Raw genomic sequence first — 22185 nt, 5'->3', positions numbered from 1 at the left:
CCTAATCCTCACCTTAACTAAATCCCACCACTCTAACACCCCCTCGCACATAGACCGGAGGCAGTCAAGCCTCCGAAGAAACAAAAAAAATGCGTCAACGAAAGCCTGCTCCTCCAGTATATCCCGATCTAACTTCCAGTACCCCCTACCGAAGAGGCAGACTGGCGACCCCACCTGCAGGAACACCCCGTCGTGATCCGTGAAGAAAACAGGCAACAGCCGCCCAGACAACTGACCCAAAGACCTGGATATAAAAATGTAGTCGAGCCTCCGCGCAACCCCCCTGGAGTTGCGCCATGTAGGACCGACCATTGCCGGAGTAGTGTGCAGGCCACCATCAACCAGACCATGGCAAGCCATTAGCCCAGAGATGGCACCTGCACTGCTATCACCGCCTACCCCTAAATCTATATTAAAGTCTCCTCCTATCACCAAGTGGGAGGACAAATTACCCTCCCCCCCCGCCACTCTCTTAGCCCCCTCCCCTCCACACCCCCCCCCCTCCACACCCCCTCCCTCTCACTTCCTGCCAAGCTCCCCCTCTTCATCCCTTTCTTCTTTGGTGAAGGAGGTAGCGGGGAGACACAACGTCCCATCCCATCTAAATCCTCCACCAAATCCCTCATTTCGACCTCGAAGAAGCCTGGCAGGCTGTCCCCCCACCCCTTCAACCTCTGCAGCAATGCTGGCAGCACTCATACGTCTATTTCCCAAAGACAACCTCTGGATATGATGCTGAGCACATGCACTCAACTTCTTTGGTCGACCATGGTGAGGCCTGTTCTGAGTGGAACCTGTCCAGTTAAACCGCTGTATGGCCTTGGCCACCGTGTTGCAAGCTCAGTTTCAGGGTCTTGGAAATCTTCTTATGGCCCAGGCCATCTTTATGTAGAGCAACAATTATTTTTTTCAGATCCTCAGAGAGTTCATTGCCATGAGGTGCCATATTGAACTTCCAGTGACCAGTCAGTATGAGGGAGTGTGAGAGCATTGACACCAAATTTAACACACCTGCTCCCCATTCACACCTGAGACTTTGTAACACTAACGAGACACATGACACCGGGGAGGGAAAATGGCTAATTGGGCCCAATTTGAACATTTTCACTTAGGGGTGTACTCACTTTTGTGATATACTGTATGCATTAAGACAAAAACAGAAGGGCACATGATTTAACAATGTTAAAAACACACACATACTAACCATATACAAAATATATAAACACCCACAGTGGCTACTGAAGGATGTTAACTCACACTAGTGTCTGTATGTTGCAGAGTGGACTGGTTAGTCCAACACAGAGCAGCTTCACTCCTCTGTCTCCCAGGTCATTGTAGCTGATGTCCAGTTCTCTTAGGGGAGAGTTTGGTGTCTGCAGAACTGAGGCCAGAGTCTCACCGGATTTATATGCGAGTTCACAGCGATCCAGTCTGGAGAGAGGAGATAATCTGTTAGTTATACAAGTCCTACATTAAAATCATACTGTACACATCAACTCAATAACATAACTTACAGTGCTCTCTTGCAGGTTCTCACTACAGGCAGCAACCTCTGATAACCTTCCTTTGACGTGTTGTATGTCTTCAGGTCAAACTCCTCCAGCACCTCCTCTGACATCAGTAACAGGTAGGCCAGGGCTGAACATTGGTCAGGTTCTAGTCTTGTTTCTGAAAGAGTTCCTGATCGCAGGGAGGTCTGCATGTCTTCAACTAGAGAGTTGGCACCAAGTTCATTCAGACAGTGGAACAAGTTGATGATCCTTTCTGGTGAGGATTCCTTCTTGATCTTGTTTGAAAGGTACCTGGCTGTTCTCTCAACTGCATTGGTCTGTGTTGTCCTTCCTGTCTGTGTCAGAAGGCCTCGTAACAGATTCTGATTGGACTCCAGTGAGAGACCCAGAAGGAAGCGGAGGAACAGGTCCAGGTGTCCATTCTCACTCTTCAAGGCCTGGTCCACTGCTCTCCTGTGTAAGTCAGACAACTGGATTGACTCTTTCTTTTCATCATCACTAGTGGGGGAGAAAACATTTTCCTTCTTGTCCAGACAAGATTCTAAAGCATGCACTGCTGCTAGAAACTCCTGAATGCTCAGATGCAGAAAGCTGTAGACCTTGTCTTGGTACAGCCCAGATTCCTCTTTAAAGATCTCTGTACACAATGCTGAGTACTCTGATGCCTCTGTGACATCAAGGCCACACTCTCTCAGGTCCTCCTCATAGAAGATCAGGTTGCCCTTCTGCAGCTGTTGGAAAGCCAGCTTGGCCAGTTTCAGGATCATCTCTTTGTCTGACTGAGACAGTTCCTTTGGGTTCGTCTCTGTGGCTTTGTTGTACTTCTTGTTCTTCACAATGATTTGGATGTGTATGAAGTGTGAGTACATCTGGGTCAGAGTTTTGGGGACTTCATCCTTCTCTGCCTCTTTCAGCATCATCTCAAGGACAGTGGCTGATATCCAACAGAAGACTGGCATGTGGCACATGATGTGGAGGCTCCTTGATGTCTTCATGTGTTTGATGATTTCATTGGCCAGGTTCTGATCTGTGATTTTCTTCCTGAAATACTCCTCCTTCTGTGGATCATTGAACCCTCGTACCTCTGTAACCTGGTCAACACACTCAGGAGGGATCTGATTGGCTGCTGCAGGCCGTGAGGTTATCCAGAGGAGAGCAGAGGGAAGCAGATTCCCCTTGATGAGGTTTGTCAGCAGCACGTCCACTGAGGTTGGCTTCGTGACATCACAGCACTTCTCATTGTTTTTGAAGTCTAGAGGAAGTCGACACTCATCCAGACCATCAAAAATGAAAACAGTTTTGGTTTCAGCATCTTCAATGCTGTCAATTTCTTTAAGCTCTGGGAAGTAGTGGGAAAGAAGTTGCATCAGACTGTATTGGTCCTTTTTCAGGTTTAGATCACGGAAAGGAAGAGGAAGCATGAAATGAACGTCCTGATTTGCTTTTCCTTCTGCCCAATCAAGGATGACCTTCTGCACAGAGACTGTTTTTCCAACACCAGCGATTCCTTTGGTCAGCACAGTTCTGATAGGTTTGTCTTGTCCAGGTAAAGGCTTGAAGATGTCGTTGCATTTGATTGGTGTCTCTTGTGTGGTGTGTATCTTGGATGCCATCTCGATCTGTCTAACCTCATGTTCATTATTGAGCCCTCCACTTCCACCCTCTGTGATGTAGAGCTCTGTGTAGATGTCCTTGAACAAACTTTGGTTTCCATGGTGTCCAATTCCTTCAGATATGTGTTGATACTTGTGTTTCAGTTTTGCCTTAAAGTCTTGTTGGACTGTCAGCAGAGTTTGACCTGTAGGAATACAATGAGAGTTGGGACTCATACGTTTGTGTGTTTTATAATGCCCTTCGTACCATTATTTGTAATATTATATGAAACACAGTCTTACTTCTTCTGTCCAGAAGGTTGTGTGTGATCTTTAATACATCCTCACTGTCCAAACTCTCCACTTCCTTATTGTCATCTGGTAATGGTTTCTGGCTGAAAGCAGGTGGCTGATCACTCCTCATTGATAGCAGGCTGGTTGTAGGTGACTCTGCTCTGGGCTTCTGGACACTGAACAAAACAGGGAGACAGATCACCTCATCAATATCACATTAATACCTCATCTACTTCATTTTAATAACTGTATAGTGGAACTTCTAGAAGGCCTGATGTTTCTTATAAAGCTACAGTCTGCAATTGGTAAATCCATTTTTGACCTTTTAAATGAATGATGTACAGTCATGGCCAAAAGTTTTGAGAATGAATATTAATTTTCACAAAGTCTGCTGCCTCAGTTTGTATGTTGGCAATTTGCATATACTCCAGAATGTTATGAAGAGTGATCAGATGATTTTCAAAGCCCCTCTTGTAAATGAACTGAATCCCCAAAAAACATTTCCACTGCATTTCAGCCCTGCCGCAAAAGGACCGGCTGACATCATGTCATTGATTCTCTTCTTAACACAGGTGCGAGTGTTGATGAGGATAAGGCTGTAGATCACTCTGTCATGCTGATTGAGTTCGAATCATTGTTCTTCCTCTGTCAACCATGGTTACCTGCAAGGAAACACGTGCTATCATCATTGCTTTGCACAAAAAAAGGGATTCACGGGCAAGGATATTGCTGCCAGTAAGATTGCACGTAAATCAACCATTTATCGGATCATCAAGAGCTTCAAGGAGAGCGGTTCAATTGTTGTGAAGAAGGCTTCAGGGCTCCCAAAGTCCAGCAAGCGCCAGAACCGTCTCCTAAAGTTGATTCAGCTGTAGAATCGGGGCACCACCTGTACAGAGTTTGCTCAGGAATGGCAGCAGGCAGGTGTGAGTGCATCTTTTGGAGGATGGCCTGGTGTCAAGAAGGGCAGCAAAGAAGCCACTTCTCTCCAGGAAAAAAAGTCAGGGACAGACGGATATTCTGCAACAGGTACAGGGATTGGAATGCTGAGGGCTGGGGTAAAGTCATTTTCTCTGATGAATCCCCTTTCCGATTGTTTGGGGCATCCAGAAAAAAGCTTGTCCGGAGAAGACAAGGTGAGCGCTACCATCAGTCCTGTGTCATGCCAACAGTAAAGCATCCTGAGACCATTCATGTGTGGGGTTGCTTCTCAGCCAAGGGAGTGGGCTCATTCACAATTTTGCCTAAGAACACAGCCATGAATAAAGAATGGTACCAACACATTCTCTGAGAGCAACTTCTCCCAACCCTCCAGAAACAGTTTGGTGACGAACCATGCCTTTTCCAGCATGATGGAGCACCTTGCCATAAGGCAAAAGTGATAACTAAGTGGCTCGGGGAAGAAAAAAAATATCAATATTTTGGGTCCATGGCCAGGAAACTCCCCAGATCCCCAAATCCCATTGAGAACTTCTGGTCAATCCTCAACAGGTGGGTGGACAAACAAAACCCCACAGATTCTGACAAACTCCAAGCATTGATTATCCAAGAATAGGCTGCCATCAGTCAGGATGTGGTCCAGAAGTTAATTGACAGCATGCCAGGGTGGAATGCAGAGGTCTTGAAAAAGAGGGGTTAACACTACAAATATTGACTCTCTCAACTTCATGTAATTGTCAATAAAAGCCTTTGACACTTATGAAATGCTTGTAATTATACTTCAGTATTCCATAGTAACATCTGACAAAAATATCTAAAGACACTGAGTTACAGACTTTGTGAAAACTAATATTTGTGTCATTCTCAAAACTTGTGGCCACGACTGTAGACCTACATTTGATATAATTTGGGAACACTTTTCCCTTTAGTTTTATATCTTTAAGAGAAACGTATATTTTACATTTAATCTCTTACCACTTTGAACTGGTGTCTTGAGTCATTTTAGAGTCAGTGGTCCCGTCCTCTCTCTCCCCAAAGAGACTCATTTTAGAGGCAGTGGTCTCCTCCTCTCTCTCCCCAGAGAGACTCATTTTAGAGGCAGTAGTCCCCTCCTCTCTCTCCCCAGAGAGACTCATTTTGGAGGCAGTGGTCCGCTCCTCTCCCTCCCCAGAGAGACTAATTTTAGAGGCAGTGTTCTCCTCCTCTCTCTCCCCAGAGAGACTAATTTTAGAGGCAGTGTTCTCCTCCTCTCTCTCCCCAGAGAGACTCATTTTAGAGGCAGTGGTCTCCTCCTCTCTCTCCCCAGAGAGACTCATTTTAGAGGCAGTGGTCTCCTCCTCTCTCTCCCCAGAGAGACTCATTTTAGAGGCAGTGGCCTCCTCCTCTCTCTCACCAGAGAGACTCATATTAGATGTAAGTCAAAACTCACTCAGCTACAATAAGAAGAAACAGAACAGTCAATATTTCTGAAAATTGTTGAAGAACCATTAACAATGACAACACATTTACTATCTGTGGTCAAAGAGTTCAATCACCAACTTCATATTGTATCCAACATACACAGTCCACTATGTTATTAAAGATACACAGTCCACTATGTTATTAAAGATACACAGTCCACTATGTTATTAAACATACACAGTCCACTATGTTATTAAACATACACAGTCCACTATGTTATTAAACATACACAGTCCACTATGTTATTAAAGATACACAGTCCACTATGTTATTAAAGATACACAGTCCGCTATGGATGTCATAAGGTGAATGCACCAATTTGTAAGTCGCTCTGGATAAGAGCATCTGCTAAATGACTTAAATGTAAATGTAAAATGTTATTAAAGTTACACAGTCCACTATGTTATTAAAGATACACAGTCCACTATGTTATTAAAGATACACAGTCCACTATGTTATTAAAGATACACAGTCCACTATGTTATTAAAGATACACAGTCCACTATGTTATTAAAGATACACAGTCCACTATGTTATTAAAGATACACAGTCCACTATGTTATTAAACATACACAATCCACTATGTTATTAAATGATTGGATCCCCTGACTCCATAACAACAGCTAGTCTACCTGGTTGGGTCCCCTGACTACTTAACAACAGCTAGTCTACCTGGTTGGATCCCCATTAGCTGATTCCATAACAACAGCTAGTCTACCTGGTTGGATCCCCTGTCTCCATAACAACAGCTAGTCTACCTGGTTGGATCCCCTGACTACTTAACAACAGCTAGTCTACCTGGTTGGGTCCCCTGACTCCATAACAACAGCTAGTCTACCTGGTTGGATCCCCTGACTCCATAACAACAGCTAGTCTACCTGGTTCGATCTCCTGACTCCATAACAACAGCCCATTTTTGGGGGGACATCAATTACAGCAAAGTACTTCATTAATTGTTAACCAGAAATGATTTGATATTGATATAGACATGCCTGCATTGGGTCTTTAAAGCTAGAATCCATAGTTGCTACATCCATTTTTAGACTTATGAATTAATGATATACTGTGACGACCCTCCCACTCTGTCTGCCGTATTCTCTCTTTGTTCTCGTTTCCTTATTAGGATGCCGGTGGTCAGAGTTTGGAGGGTCGTCAGCTTCATGGGAAACACCTGGGTCCAGTGTGTCCAAGGATAAATACACCACTTCCCCATTCTTGGAGGAGACTCTCTCCATGCAGACACACCTGGGTCCAGTGTCTCCCAGGACAAATACACCACTTCCCCATTCTTGGAGGAGACTCTCTCCATGCAGACACACCTGGGTCCAGTGTCTCCCAGGACAAATACACCACTTCCCCATTCTTGGAGGAAACTCTCTCCATGCAGACACCTTTTATACTCACAGACATCATTCAAACAGTTTTAGAAACTTCAGAGTGTTTTCTATCCAATACTACTTATAATATGCATATGTTAGCTTCTGGGCCTGAGTAACAGGATGTTTACTCTGGGCACGCTTTTCATCCAAACATGAAAATGCTGCCCCCTATCCCAAACAGGTTTTAAACCTAACCTTAACCACACTGCTATCCTTGTGCCTAACCATTACCTCAGATTAAGGATAATTAACGTGGTACACTAGGTTAGGATAATTAACGTGGTAGGTTAGGATAATTAACGTGGTAGATTAGGATAATTAACGTGGTAGGTTAGGATAATTAACGTGGTAGGTTAGTATAATTAACGTGGTAGGTTAGGATAATTAACATGGCAGGTTAGGATAATTAACGTGGTAGGTTAGGATAATTAACATGGCAGGTTAGGATAATTAACGTGGTAGGTTAGGATGACTTATGTGGCAGGTTAGGATAATTAACGTGGTAGGTTAGGATAATTAACGTGGTACTGTAGGTTAGGATAATTAACGTGGTACTGTAGGTTAGGATAATTAACGTGGTAGGTTAGGATAATTAACGTGGCTGGTTAGGATAAGTAACGTGGTACTGTAGGTTAGGATAATTAACGTGGTAGGTTAGGATAATTAACGTGGTAGGTTAGGATAATTAACGTGGCAGGTTAGGATAATTAACGTGGTAGGTTAGGATAATTAACGTGGTACTGTAGGTTAGGATAATTAACGTGGTAGGTTAGGATAATTAACGTGGTACTGTAGGTTAGGATAATTAACGTGGTAGGTTAGGATAATTAACGTGGCAGGTTAGGATAATTAACATGGCAGGTTAGGATAATTAACGTGGTAGATTAGGATAATTAACGTGATAGGTTAGGATAATTAACGTGGCAGGTTAGGATAATTAACGTGGTAGGTTAGGATAATTAACGTGATAGGTTAGGATAATTAACGTGGTAGGTTAGGATAATTAACGTGGTACTGTAGGTTAGGATAATTAACGTGGTAGGTTAGGATAATTAACGTGGTACTGTAGGTTAGGATAATTAACGTGGTAGGTTAGGATAATTAACGTGGCAGGTTAGGATAATTAACATGGCAGGTTAGGATAATTAACGTGGTAGATTAGGATAATTAACGTGGTACTATAGGTTAGGATAAATAACATGGCAGGTTAGGTTAATTAACATGGCAGGTTAGGATAAATAACATGGCAGGTTAGGATAATTAACATGGCAGGTTAGGATAAATAACATGGCAGGTTAGGATAATTAACATGGCAGGTTAGGATAATTAACGTGGCAGGTTAGGATAATTAACGTGGTAGATTAGGATAATTAACGTGGCAGGTTAGGATAATTAACGTGGTATGTTAGGATAATTAACATGGCAGGTTAGGATAATTAACGTGGTAGATTAGGATAATTAACGTGGCAGGTTAGGATAACTAACGTGGTAGGTTAGGATAATTAACGTGGTAGGTTAGGATAATTAACGTGGTACACTAGGTTAGGATCATTAACGTGGTAGGTAGGTTAGGATAATTAACATTGCAGGTTAGGTTAATTAACGTGGCAGGTTAGGATAATTAAAATGGCAGGTTAGGATCATTAACATGGCAGGTTAGGATAAGTAACGTGGTACACTAGGTTAGGATCATTAACATGGCAGGTTATGATAATTAACATGGTAGGTTAGGATAAATAACATGGCAGGTTAGGATAATTAACGTGGCAGGTTAGGATAACTAACGTGGTAGGTTAGGATAATTAACGTGGTACACTAGGTTAGGATAATTAAAGTGGTAGGTTAGGATAATTAACGTGGTAGATTAGGATAATTAACGTGGTAGGTTAGGATAATTAACGTGGTAGGAGAGCGAAATGTTTCAACAACGAGAGTTTCTATTGGACAAATTCAGGTAGTTCCCTCTCCTTATCATTTAGTGCAGGGATGGAGAACATTGATAAGGTGGGGGCCACAAAAAACCGTCAGTCATCATGAGGGGCCTCAGTGTCTCGTGGGTCTGCATACCCACATCCATACACCCCCATGGGTCAGGAGAAAACCATTTCAGTTTTACAGATGATTCTACTCATGTTGCCATGAGGACATGTTGCCATGAGGACATGTTGCCATGAGGACATGTTGCCATGAGGACATGTTGCCATGAGGACATGTTGCCATGGGGACATGTTGCCATAGGGTGGAGGTAAATGTTAACAGTTTTTAATATGATAACTGATGATCAATGGGACCCACCCCGTTTAGCCACTAGACTAATTTACCAATCTAAAAACATGTAGCTAACATGGGCTAATAGACTGACTGCTGATGCTCAACCACATTTACAAACTGCACCGTGTGTTTTCTATTATTCTAACGGTCAACAGGAAGTTGAGACCCAGACTGAGTTCCAAAACCATGTTTTTTATTATTGGTTGCGGGCCACCAGTTGCACGTTCCTGGTTTAGTGAAGAGACCCATGTTCTGCTTGAGTTCACTTGAGGTGCGATCCGTTTATCTCGCCCGGCGCACCGGAGTTTTCATTCTGAGAAAAGTCGTGCTGATGATTCAACCCGGGGTTCACAACGCGCATAGACGAGCCGGTGACGTTATATCGAGCGCATCTGCAGTTCACCAAACGGACCACCGCCTTCCTGATCTGTCGTCAGAAAGCTTTAAACTTAATATTTGATTTAGACCTACATTTAAATAGTTTATATGCACATTGTTGAACGTCACATTTACTTGACGGGACAGACTACTTGATTTAATGACAGTTACACATAATGCAATGCACGTCTTATTTCGGGAAGTGAAAGTGAGCCAGTTTCCTCAGAAAATAATCACCTTAATGTGCTGTCATTCACCGATAACAATAATACCTCTACCTCATAGCCCTGTAGCCTATAACAATAATACCTCTACCTCATAGCCCTGTAGCCTATAACAATAATACCTCTACCTCATAGCCCTGTAGTCTATAACAATAATACCATACCTCATAGCCCTGTAGTCTATAACAATAATACCTCTACCTCATAGCCCTGTAGTCTATAACAATAATACCATACCTCATAGCCCTGTAGTCTATAACAATAATACCTCTACCTCATAGCCCTGTAGCCTATAACAATAATACCTCTACCTCATAGCCCTGTAGCCTATAACAATAATACCTCTACCTCATAGCCCTGTAGCCTATAACAATAATACCTCTACCTCATAGCCCTGTAGTCTATAACAATAATACCATACCTCATAGCCCTGTAGTCTATAACAATAATACCTCTACCTCATAGCCCTGTAGCCTATAACAATAATACCTCTACCTCATAGCCCTGTAGTCTATAACAATAATACCATACCTCATAGCCCTGTAGCCTATAACAATAATACCTCTACCTCATAGCCCTGTAGCCTATAACAATAATACCTCTACCTCATAGCCCTGTAGCCTATAACAATAATACCTCTACCTCATAGCCCTGTAGCCTATAACAATAATACCTCTACCTCATAGCCCTGTAGCCTATAACAATAATACCTCTACCTCATAGCCCTGTAGTCTATAACAATAATACCTCTACCTCATAGCCCTGTAGCCTATAACAATAATACCCTCTACCTCATAGCCCTGTAGCCTATAACAATAATACCTCTACCTCATAGCCCTGTAGCCTATAACAATAATACCTCTACCTCATAGCCCTGTAGCCTATAACAATAATACCTCTACCTCATAGCCCTGTAGCCTATAACAATAATACCTCTACCTCATAGCCCTGTAGCCTATAACAATAATACCTCTACCTCATAGCCCTGTAGCCTATAACAATAATACCTCTACCTCATAGCCCTGTAGCCTATAACAATAATACCTCTACCTCATAGCCCTGTAGCCTATAACAATAATACCTCTACCTCATAGCCCTGTAGCCTATAACAATAATACCTCTACCTCATAGCCCTGTAGCCTATAACAATAATACCTCTACCTCATAGCCCTGTAGCCTATAACAATAATACCTCTCTACCTCATAGCCCTGTAGCCTATAACAATAATACCTCTACCTCATAGCCCTGTAGCCTATAACAATAATACCTCTACCTCATAGCCCTGTAGCCTATAACAATAATACCTCTACCTCATAGCCCTGTAGCCTATAACAATAATACCTCTACCTCATAGCCCTGTAGCCTATAACAATAATACCATACCTCATAGCCCTGTAGCCTATAACAATAATACCTCTACCTCATAGCCCTGTAGTCTATAACAATAATACCTCTACCTCATAGCCCTGTAGCCTATAACAATAATACCATACCTCATAGCCCTGTAGCCTATAACAATAATACCTCTACCTCATAGCCCTGTAGCCTATAACAATAATACCATACCTCATAGCCCTGTAGCCTATAACAATAATACCTCTACCTCATAGCCCTGTAGCTTATAACAATAATACCTCTACCTCATAGCCCTGTAGCCTATAACAATAATACCATACCTCATAGCCCTGTAGCCTATAACAATAATACCTCTACCTCATAGCCCTGTAGCCTATAACAATAATACCTCTACCTCATAGCCCTGTAGCCTATAACAATAATACCTCTACCTCATAGCCCTGTAGCCTATAACAATAATACCTCTACCTCATAGCCCTGTAGCCTATAACAATAATACCATACCTCATAGCCCTGTAGCCTATAACAATAATACCTCTACCTCATAGCCCTGTAGCCTATAACAATAATACCATACCTCATAGCCCTGTAGCCGATAACAATAATACCTCTACCTCATAGCCCTGTAGCCTATAACAATAATACCTCTACCTCATAGCCCTGTAGCCTATAACAATAATACCTCTACCTCATAGCCCTGTAGCCTATAACAATAATACCTCTACCTCATAGCCCTGTAGCCTATAACAATAATACCTCTACCTCATAGCCCTGTAGCCTATAACAATAATACCATACCTCATAGCCCTGTAGCCTATAACAATAATACCATACCTCATAGCCCTGTAGCCTATAACAATAATACCATACCTCATAGCCCTGTAGCCTATAACAATAATACCTCTACCTCATAGCCCTGTAGCCTATAACAATAATACCATACCTCATAGCCCTGTAGCCTATAACAATAATACCTCTACCTCATAGCCCTGTAGCCTATAACATTAATACCTCTACCTCATAGCCCTGTAGCCTATAACAATAATACCATACCTCATAGCCCTGTAGCCTATAACAATAATACCTCTACCTCATAGCCCTGTAGCCTATAACAATAATACCTCTACCTCATAGCCCTGTAGCCTATAACAATAATACCTCTACCTCATAGCCCTGTAGCCTATAACAATAATACCTCTACCTCATAGCCCTGTAGTCTATAACAATAATACCATACCTCATAGCCCTGTAGCCTATAACAATAATACCTCTACCTCATAGCCCTGTAGCCTATAACAATAATACCTCTACCTCATAGCCCTGTAGCCTATAACAATAATACCTCTACCTCATAGCCCTGTAGCCTATAACAATAATACCTCTACCTCATAGCCCTGTAGCCTATAACAATAATACCTCTACCTCATAGCCCTGTAGCCTATAACAATAATACCTCTACCTCATAGCCCTGTAGCCTATAACAATAATACCTCTACCTCATAGCCCTGTAGCCTATAACAATAATACCTCTACCTCATAGCCCTGTAGCCTATAACAATAATACCTCTACCTCATAGCCCTGTAGCCTATAACAATAATACCATACCTCATAGCCCTGTAGCCTATAACAATAATACCTCTACCTCATAGCCCTGTAGCCTATAACAATAATACCTCTACCTCATAGCCCTGTAGCCTATAACAATAATACCTCTACCTCATAGCCCTGTAGCCTATAACAATAATACCTCTACCTCATAGCCCTGTAGCCTATAACAATAATACCTCTACCTCATAGCCCTGTAGCCTATAACAATAATACCTCTACCTCATAGCCCTGTAGCCTATAACAATAATACCATACCTCATAGCCCTGTAGCCTATAACAATAATACCTCTACCTCATAGCCCTGTAGCCTATAACAATAATACCTCTACCTCATAGCCCTGTAGCCTATAACAATAATACCATACCTCATAGACCTGTAGCCTATAACAATAATACCTCTACCTCATAGCCCTGTAGCCTATAACAATAATACCATACCTCATAGCCCTGTAGCCTATAACAATAATACCTCTACCTCATAGCCCTGTAGCCTATAACAATAATACCTCTACCTCATAGCCCTGTAGCCTATAACAATAATACCTCTACCTCATAGCCCTGTAGCCTATAACAATAATACCATACCTCATAGCCCTGTAGCCTATAACAATAATACCTCTACCTCATAGCCCTGTAGTCTATAACAATAATACCTCTACCTCATAGCCCTGTAGCCTATAACAATAATACCTCTACCTCATAGCCCTGTAGCCGATAACAATAATACCTCTACCTCATAGCCCTGTAGCCTATAACAATAATACCTCTACCTCATAGCCCTGTAGCCTATAACAATAATACCTCTACCTCATAGCCCTGTAGCCTATAACAATAATACCATACCTCATAGCCCTGTAGCCTATAACAATAATACCTCTACCTCATAGCCCTGTAGTCTATAACAATAATACCTCTACCTCATAGCCCTGTAGCCTATAACAATAATACCTCTACCTCATAGCCCTGTAGCCGATAACAATAATACCTCTACCTCATAGCCCTGTAGCCGATAACAATAATACCTCTACCTCATAGCCCTGTAGTCTATAACAATAATACCTCTACCTCATAGCCCTGTAGCCTATAACAATAATACCTCTACCTCATAGCCCTGTAGCCTATAACAATAATACCATACCTCATAGCCCTGTAGCCTATAACAATAATACCTCTACCTCATAGCCCTGTAGCCGATAACAATAATACCTCTACCTCATAGCCCTGTAGTCTATAACAATAATACCTCTACCTCATAGCCCTGTAGCCTATAACAATAATACCTCTACCTCATAGCCCTGTAGCCTATAACAATAATACCTCTACCTCATAGCCCTGTAGCCGATAACAATAATACCTCTACCTCATAGCCCTGTAGTCTATAACAATAATACCTCTACCTCATAGCCCTGTAGCCTATAACAATAATACCTCTACCTCACAGCCCTGTAGCCTATAACAATAATACCTCTACCTCATAGCCCTGTAGCCTTTCTCACATCACATTGGATCTTATTCATTAGGCTAATCACTATGAATCAATACCAATGTAAATAAGCCAAAAAAAATAATAATTATTGGACGTTTAAATCAATATTGTATTAACTTGGCGTATGTCTTAACCCCTAAATCACCTCTCTCTTTATGATGAACTAACTTCTCAAAAATACTTTTCTACATTACATTGTAAAAGAAAGCTACAAACCTCTGAAACATGTTTCTTCGACGATAACGTCCGTTACTTCCTCTACTTCCTTATACAAATATTTCCTGTTTCAACTAGTGATGGTCGTTCGGTAACGACAGGTTGTTTTTGACCGGATCTTTTTGGTGAACGTCGGTAACCGAATTGCATTGGTGAAAAAGCCGTTCATTTCGCTCCCTGGTTTACATACAGCTACGAGGTGCTTTTTGAGCTCAAAACAACCATTACCTGCAGATAAGTTACACAATAATTCTCTAAAGAGGGTGAATCCTTACTGCAGAAACAATAAATAGTGGACCGAGCGCGTCATTCTTGTCAAGGCTTTGTAGTGCGTAAAAAACAAACAGTTGATCTAATCATTTAAATAATAGTTATCAACAAAAAAAAACGCCCACTTAATTATTTGGCCAAAACTTTTGTATTTTCCTGATGTTATGAATTTTAGTGACGTTGCCAGTTCTTGATCCTGAATGTATTTCGTTATTTGGTCCTCAAAACTTGAACTCGAGATTTACCATTTGGAGATTGCAGCGTTTCCCGCAACCATATGATTGGTCGGGTAAGCTAATGCGTCATCACACGCCCTCATCTGATTGGTCGGGTAAGCTAATGCGTCATCACACGCCCTCATCTGATTGGTCGGGTAATCTAATGCGTCATCACACGCAGCCATATGATTGGTCGGGTAAGCTAATGTGTCATCACACTCCCTCATCTGATTGGTCGGGTAAGCTAATGCGTCATCACACGCAGCCATATGATTGGTCGGGTAAGCTAATGTGTCATCACACTCCCTCATCTGATTGGTCCGGTAGGCGGACCTATCTGACTTTGTGGATGTGGTAACTAGTGAGCAAAGCAGATCACCACCTTTCCGAGTTTATCAACTTAATGTCGCATTCAAAACCACAGTGATTTCGGTGTAAAAAACTAAATCTGACTGGGAAAAAAATCGATTTGAACCGTCCTCTTTCTCGAGAGCTGACATCGTATTTTTCAGAGCTCCCAGTTTTTCCCAGTTGTTGTGATCGAGGCATAAACTTTTCACATAAACCCTTCATTTAGTTTCAAAACCCATTGCCGCACGTCACTTTTACTTGACCGAATTGACGAGAATGACTTTTCTTTTTCAAAGTAACTAGTTTACGTGATACACGTCTTCCTCCGGGAAGTGAAAGAGCGCAAAGACAATAATCACGGTCATGTGCAGTCAATCTCCCATACCCTACCTACCTCATAGCCCTGTAGACTATAATATAACATTGATTCATATTGACTAGGCTGATCAATAAGAATCAGCATCAATGAAAGGAAGCCTAAAATAATCATTATTGAAAGTTGGAATCAGTATTGTAATAATTTAACAATTTTGTGGATGTCTTACCCCTCCCTCTCTGTGCGATGGCCTAACTTCTCCGTACCACTTTTCTACATAACATTGTAAAAGAACGATACAGTACAAACCTTAGAAACATTTTTCTTCTTCCGATATTGTCCGTTTCTTCCTTCACTTCCTTATAAATGTACTTCCTATTTCAACACAGTGGGCTGGTTCAACATGTATACGTTTATATTACATATTCACATTCATGTCATGTAACGTTTTCATACACTTAATGCCAGAATTCAGCCCATGAATTAATATTCTATCTGGTAAAAGTGCATTTTGCATTATTTTATATCAGGATTTGATTGAGTGATGTTTTGCAGTGCTACCAGCTGAGGGCAGTGTGAACTAATCACACTAATCAAAGACACACACAGAGACCAACACACATTCAGAGATAGACATGCACAGACAAATACATTCCATTCCTTTCCCTGTCATTTATTGAAAAGGTATTTGACAGAGATACTTCACATCAATCATCATTTCTGTAAATGTGACAGATTTAGCCAGCTAGCTAGTTTAACTGTAGTCCCTGGGCAGGTAGATCAACGTAGGTTGAACAGCTCCTTATATGTCCAACAGACACTCTCAAGTCATTGGTAAAGGAGTGACAGGTTAACAGCTCCTTATGTCTGTCAATGTGTTGATATTCAGCCTCTCATGAACCTGTAACAGGAAAACTGCTGATATACTGAGGTGGTTGTGTTGTTTATCCTCATTAAGTATGTAGTATACAGTATACTAAAATAAACTAATAGTATGTAGTATACAGTATACTAAAATAAACTAATATTATGTAGTATACAGTATACTAAAATAAACTAATATTATGTAGTATACAGTATACTAAAATTAACTAATAGTATGTAGTATACAGTATACTAAAATAAACTAATAGTATGTAGTATACAGTATACTAAAATGAACTAATAGTATGTAGTATACAGTATACTAAAATTAACTAATAGTATGTAGTATATCCTCATTAAGTATGTAGTATACAGTATACTAAAATTAACTAATAGTATGTAGTATACAGTATACTAAAATGAACTAATAGTATGTAGTATACAGTATACTAAAATAAACTAATAGTATGTAGTATACAGTATACTAAAATAAACTAATATTATGTAGTATACAGTATACTAAAATGAACTAATAGTATGTAGTATATACTCATTAAGTATGTAGTATACAGTATACTAAAATGAACTAATAGTATGTAGTATATACTCATTAAGTATGTAGTATACAGTATACTAAAATAAACTAATAGTATGTAGTATACAGTATACTAAAATAAACTAATATTATGTAGTATATACTCATTAAGTATGTAGTATACAGTATACTAAAATGAACTAATAGTATGTAGTATATACTCATTAAGTATGTAGTATACAGTATACTAAAATGAACTAATAGTATGTAGTATATACTCATTAAGTATGTAGTATACAGTATACTAAAATTAACTAATATTATGTAGTATACAGTATACTAAAATAAACTATTAGTATGTAGTATACAGTATACTAAAATAAACTAATATTATGTAGTATATACTCATTAAGTATGTAGTATACAGTATACTAAAATGAACTAATAGTATGTAGTATATACTCATTAAGTATGTAGTATACAGTATACTAAAATAAACTAATAGTATGTAGTATACAGTATACTAAAATAAACTAATATTATGTAGTATATACTCATTAAGTATGTAGTATACAGTATACTAAAATGAACTAATAGTATGTAGTATATACTCATTAAGTATGTAGTATACAGTATACTAAAATGAACTAATAGTATGTAGTATATACTCATTAAGTATGTAGTATACAGTATACTAAAATTAACTAATATTATGTAGTATACAGTATACTAAAATAAACTAATAGTATGTAGTATACAGTATACTAAAATAAACTAATATTATGTAGTATATACTCATTAAGTATGTAGTATACAGTATACTAAAATAAACTAATAGTATGTAGTATACAGTATACTAAAATAAACTAATATTATGTAGTATACAGTATACTAAAATGAACTAATAGTATGTAGTATATACTCATTAAGTATGTAGTATACAGTATACTAAAATAAACTAATAGTATGTAGTATACAGTATACTAAAATAAACTAATATTATGTAGTATATACTCATTAAGTATGTAGTATACAGTATACTAAAATGAACTAATAGTATGTAGTATATACTCATTAAGTATGTAGTATACAGTATACTAAAATGAACTAATAGTATGTAGTATATACTCATTAAGTATGTAGTATACAGTATACTAAAATTAACTAATATTATGTAGTATACAGTATACTAAAATAAACTAATAGTATGTAGTATACAGTATACTAAAATAAACTAATATTATGTAGTATATACTCATTAAGTATGTAGTATACAGTATACTAAAATGAACTAATAGTATGTAGTATATACTCATTAAGTATGTAGTATACAGTATACTAAAATAAACTAATAGTATGTGGTATACAGTATACTAAAATAAACTAATATTATGTAGTATACAGTATACTAAAATGAACTTATAGTATGTAGTATATCCTCATTAAGTATGTAGTATACAGTATACTAAAATGAACTAATATTATGTAGTATACAGTATACTAAAATAAACTAATAGTATGTAGTATACAGTATACTAAAATGAACTAATAGTATGTAGTATATACTCATTAAGTATGTAGTATACAGTATACTAAAATAAACTAATAGTATGTAGTATACAGTATACTAAAATAAACTAATAGTATGTAGTATACAGTATACTAAAATAAACTAATAGTATGTAGTATACAGTATACTAAAATAAACTAATAGTATGTAGTATACAGTATACTAAAATTAACTAATAGTATGTAGTATATAGTATACTAAAATTAACTAATAGTATGTAGTATACAGTATACTAAAATTAACTAATAGTATGTAGTATACAGTATACTAAAATTAACTAATAGTATGTAGTATATAGTATACTAAAATTAACTAATAGTATGTAGTATATAGTATACTAAAATAAACTAATATTATGTAGTATACAGTATACTAAAATAAACTAATAGTATGTAGTATACAGTATACTAAAATAAACTAATAGTATGTAGTATACAGTATACTAAAATAAACTAATATTATGTAGTATACAGTATACTAAAATAAACTAATAGTATGTAGTATACAGTATACTAAAATAAACTAATATTATGTAGTATACAGTATACTAAAATAAACTAATATTATGTAGTATATAGTATACTAAAATGAACTAATAGTATGTAGTATATACTCATTAAGTATGTAGTATATAGTATACTAAAATTAACTAATAGTATGTAGTATATAGTATACTAAAATAAACTAATAGTATGTAGTATATAGTATACTAAAATAAACTAATATTATGTAGTATACAGTATACTAAAATTAACTAATAGTATGTAATATACAGTATACTAAAATAAACTAATAGTATGTAGTATATACTCATTAAGTATGTAATATACAGTATACTAAAATAAACTAATAGTATGTAGTATATACTCATTAAGTATGTAATATTCAGGATGTTAGTATGGGTATTTGAACACAGCTCTAGACTCCCCTCTCCCCCTCATCTTGGCACACAAGACTGTCACCTCTAAACCAGAGACAATCACACAAACTCTGACTGTTGTCTATGGTCACACCCTCAAATAGCACCCTCCTCCTTATATAATGTACTGCTTCGCCCTATTCCCTATGGAGTGCACTAATATGACCAGGGCCCATAGGGCTCTCTATAGGGAATAGGATGCATTTGGGACAGCTTTGGCTGATCAGTAAAGGTCGAGGGTCATGCTCAGGGGTTACCATGGAGATAGAGGAATATGTAGAATTAAAACGGGATGGCCAAACCTACTCCTGGACAGATACTACTGGCCGTGCAGGCTTTTACACGACCCTGCTCTAACACACCTGATTCTACTAATCAGTCTAATCAGAACCTTGACTGGCAGAATGAGGTGTGTTAGAGCAGGGCTGAAGCATAAGCCTGCAGACCCAGTAGCTCTCTGGGAGGAGGGTTGATATCACCAAGACCACTTTAGGTTCATACGGCATCAACTAGCTTTCTGATTGGTTACCTCACATATAAAGCAAGTTTCCTGTGTGTGTGCAGTTTAACTGTAATCTCAGTCCATGATTGGATCTTGGTCACCCCTTTTATATTCTTTGTCTGGTATTTCTGAACAGGTGTGTTATGATCCTAGCAGATGTGTGTATGAATGATCATGTAACAGGTGTGAATGCAACAGGTATCTTTGTAACAGGTGTGTATGTAATAAACTACCCAGAAACAGAATACTTTCTCTTTATAATGTTAAAACTCAAACAAGAGCACAATGGAACCATGTTAGGAACCAACAACTATATTTAATTGGTCTAGGATGAGGATCAACACTGTTACTATCCATTCTACCATTAGGTTGATACCCCAACACTGTTACTATCCATTCTACCATTAGGTTGGTACCCCAACACTGTTACTATCCATTCTACGATTAGGTTGGTACCAGAACACTGTTACTATCCATTCTACCATTAGGTTGGTACCCCAACACTGTTACTATCCATTCTACCATTAGGTTGGTACCCCAACTGTCATGTTTTGTCTTATATCGTCTTGTCATTTTGCTTTTCCTTCTGTTCGTTTCCCCCTGCTGGTCTTATTAGGTTCGTTCCCTTTTTCTATCCCTCTCTCTCCCCCTCCCTCTCTCTCCTCTCTCTATCGTTCCGTTCCTGCTCCCAGCTGTTCCTATTCCCCTAATCATCATTTAGTCTTCCCACACCTGTTCCCGATCCTTTCCCCTGATTAGAGTCCCTATTTATTCCTTTGTGTTCCGTTCCTGTCCCGTCGGTTCCTTGTTTTGTATTCACCATGCTGTGATTGTGTTTCGCCCTGTCCTGTCGTGTTTTTGCCTTCATCAGATGCTGCGTGTGAGCAGGTGTCTCTGTCTACTACGGCCTGCGCCTACCCGAAGCGACCTGCAGTCTGTGGCCGCTTCTCTTGTTATTCCCCTCTACAGACTAGAGGATTTCTGTTACTCCCTGTTTGGATTTGAATAAACTCTGTTTCTGTTAAGTCGCTTTTGGGTCCTCTATCACCTGCATGACAGAAGGAACCGACCAAGTAATGGACCCAGCGACTTCAGACGCTCGTTACACTGCCGTCGAGATCCAAGGAGCCATGCTCGGCAGACACGAGCAGGAATTGTCTGCTGCTCGCCATGCCGTGGAGAACCTGGCCGCTCAGGTTTCCGACCTCTCTGGACAGTTCCAGAGTCTACGTCTCGTGCCACCTGTTACTTCCTGGCCTGCCGAGCCTCCAGAACCTAGGGTTAATAACCCACCTTGCTACTCCGGGCAGCCCACTGAGTGCCGCTCCTTTCTCACGCAGTGTGAGATTGTGTTCTCTCTCCAACCCAACACATACTCTAGAGAGAGAGCTCGGGTTGCTTACGTCATTTCACTCCTTACTGGCCGGGCTCGAGAATGGGGCACAGCTATCTGGGAGGCAAGGGCTGATTGCTCTAACAAGTTCCAGAACTTTAAAGAGGAGATGATTCGGGTTTTTGACCGTTCAGTTTTTGGTAGGGAGGCTTCTAGGGCCCTGGCTTCCTTATGCCAAGGTGAACGGTCCATAACGGATTATTCTATTGAGTTTCGCACTCTTGCTGCCTCTAGTGAGTGGAACGAGCCGGCGCTGCTCGCTCGTTTTCTGGAGGGACTCCACGCAGTGGTTAAGGATGAGATTATCTCCCGGGAGGTTCCTTCAGATGTGGACTCTTTGATTGCTCTCGCCATCCGCATAGAACGACGGGTAGATCTTCGTCACCGGGCTCGTGGAAGAGAGCTCGCATCAACGGTGTTTCCCTGCTCCGCATCGCAACCATCTCCCTCCTCTGGCTTTGAGACTGAGCCCATGCAGCTGGGAGGGATTCGCATCTCGACTAAGGAGAGGGAACGGAGGATCACCAACC

General features: G+C 39.7%; 1 protein-coding gene across 1 annotated transcript; it reads right to left on the bottom strand.

The window, feature by feature from the left end:
- Nucleotides 1-1510: 1510 nt before the first annotated feature.
- On the bottom strand, nt 1511-16297 carry LOC124023363 (protein NLRC3-like). Its single transcript, XM_046337891.1, has 4 exons — nt 16182-16297; nt 5312-5769; nt 3407-3573; nt 1511-3309 (listed from the first exon to the last, which is right to left on the bottom strand). Exons 2-4 carry the CDS (start codon nt 5740-5742, stop codon nt 1511-1513), a joined length of 2397 nt encoding a protein of 798 aa, XP_046193847.1. The 5' UTR covers nt 5743-5769; nt 16182-16297.
- Nucleotides 16298-22185: the final 5888 nt, after the last annotated feature.

The sequence above is a fragment of the Oncorhynchus gorbuscha genome, unplaced genomic scaffold (genome assembly GCF_021184085.1).
Source record: "Oncorhynchus gorbuscha isolate QuinsamMale2020 ecotype Even-year unplaced genomic scaffold, OgorEven_v1.0 Un_scaffold_1612, whole genome shotgun sequence".
Lineage (NCBI taxonomy): Eukaryota > Metazoa > Chordata > Actinopteri > Salmoniformes > Salmonidae > Oncorhynchus > Oncorhynchus gorbuscha.
The sequence above is the reverse complement of the archived record's forward strand: the minus strand, read 5'-3'. Positions and strand labels throughout refer to the sequence as shown.

Excerpts from the sequence above, each read along its gene's own strand:
- LOC124023363 (XM_046337891.1), bottom strand. The coding sequence starts at position 5,742 with ATGAGTCTCTCTGGTGAGAGAGAGGAGGAGGCCACTGCCTCTAAAATG. Across the intron at positions 3,574-5,311 it reads CAAGACACCAGTTCAAAGTG|TGTCCAGAAGCCCAGAGCAG; the intron begins GTAAGAGATTAA and ends TGTTTTGTTCAG. Across the intron at positions 3,310-3,406 it reads CAACCTTCTGGACAGAAGAA|GTCAAACTCTGCTGACAGTC; the intron begins GTAAGACTGTGT and ends GTATTCCTACAG.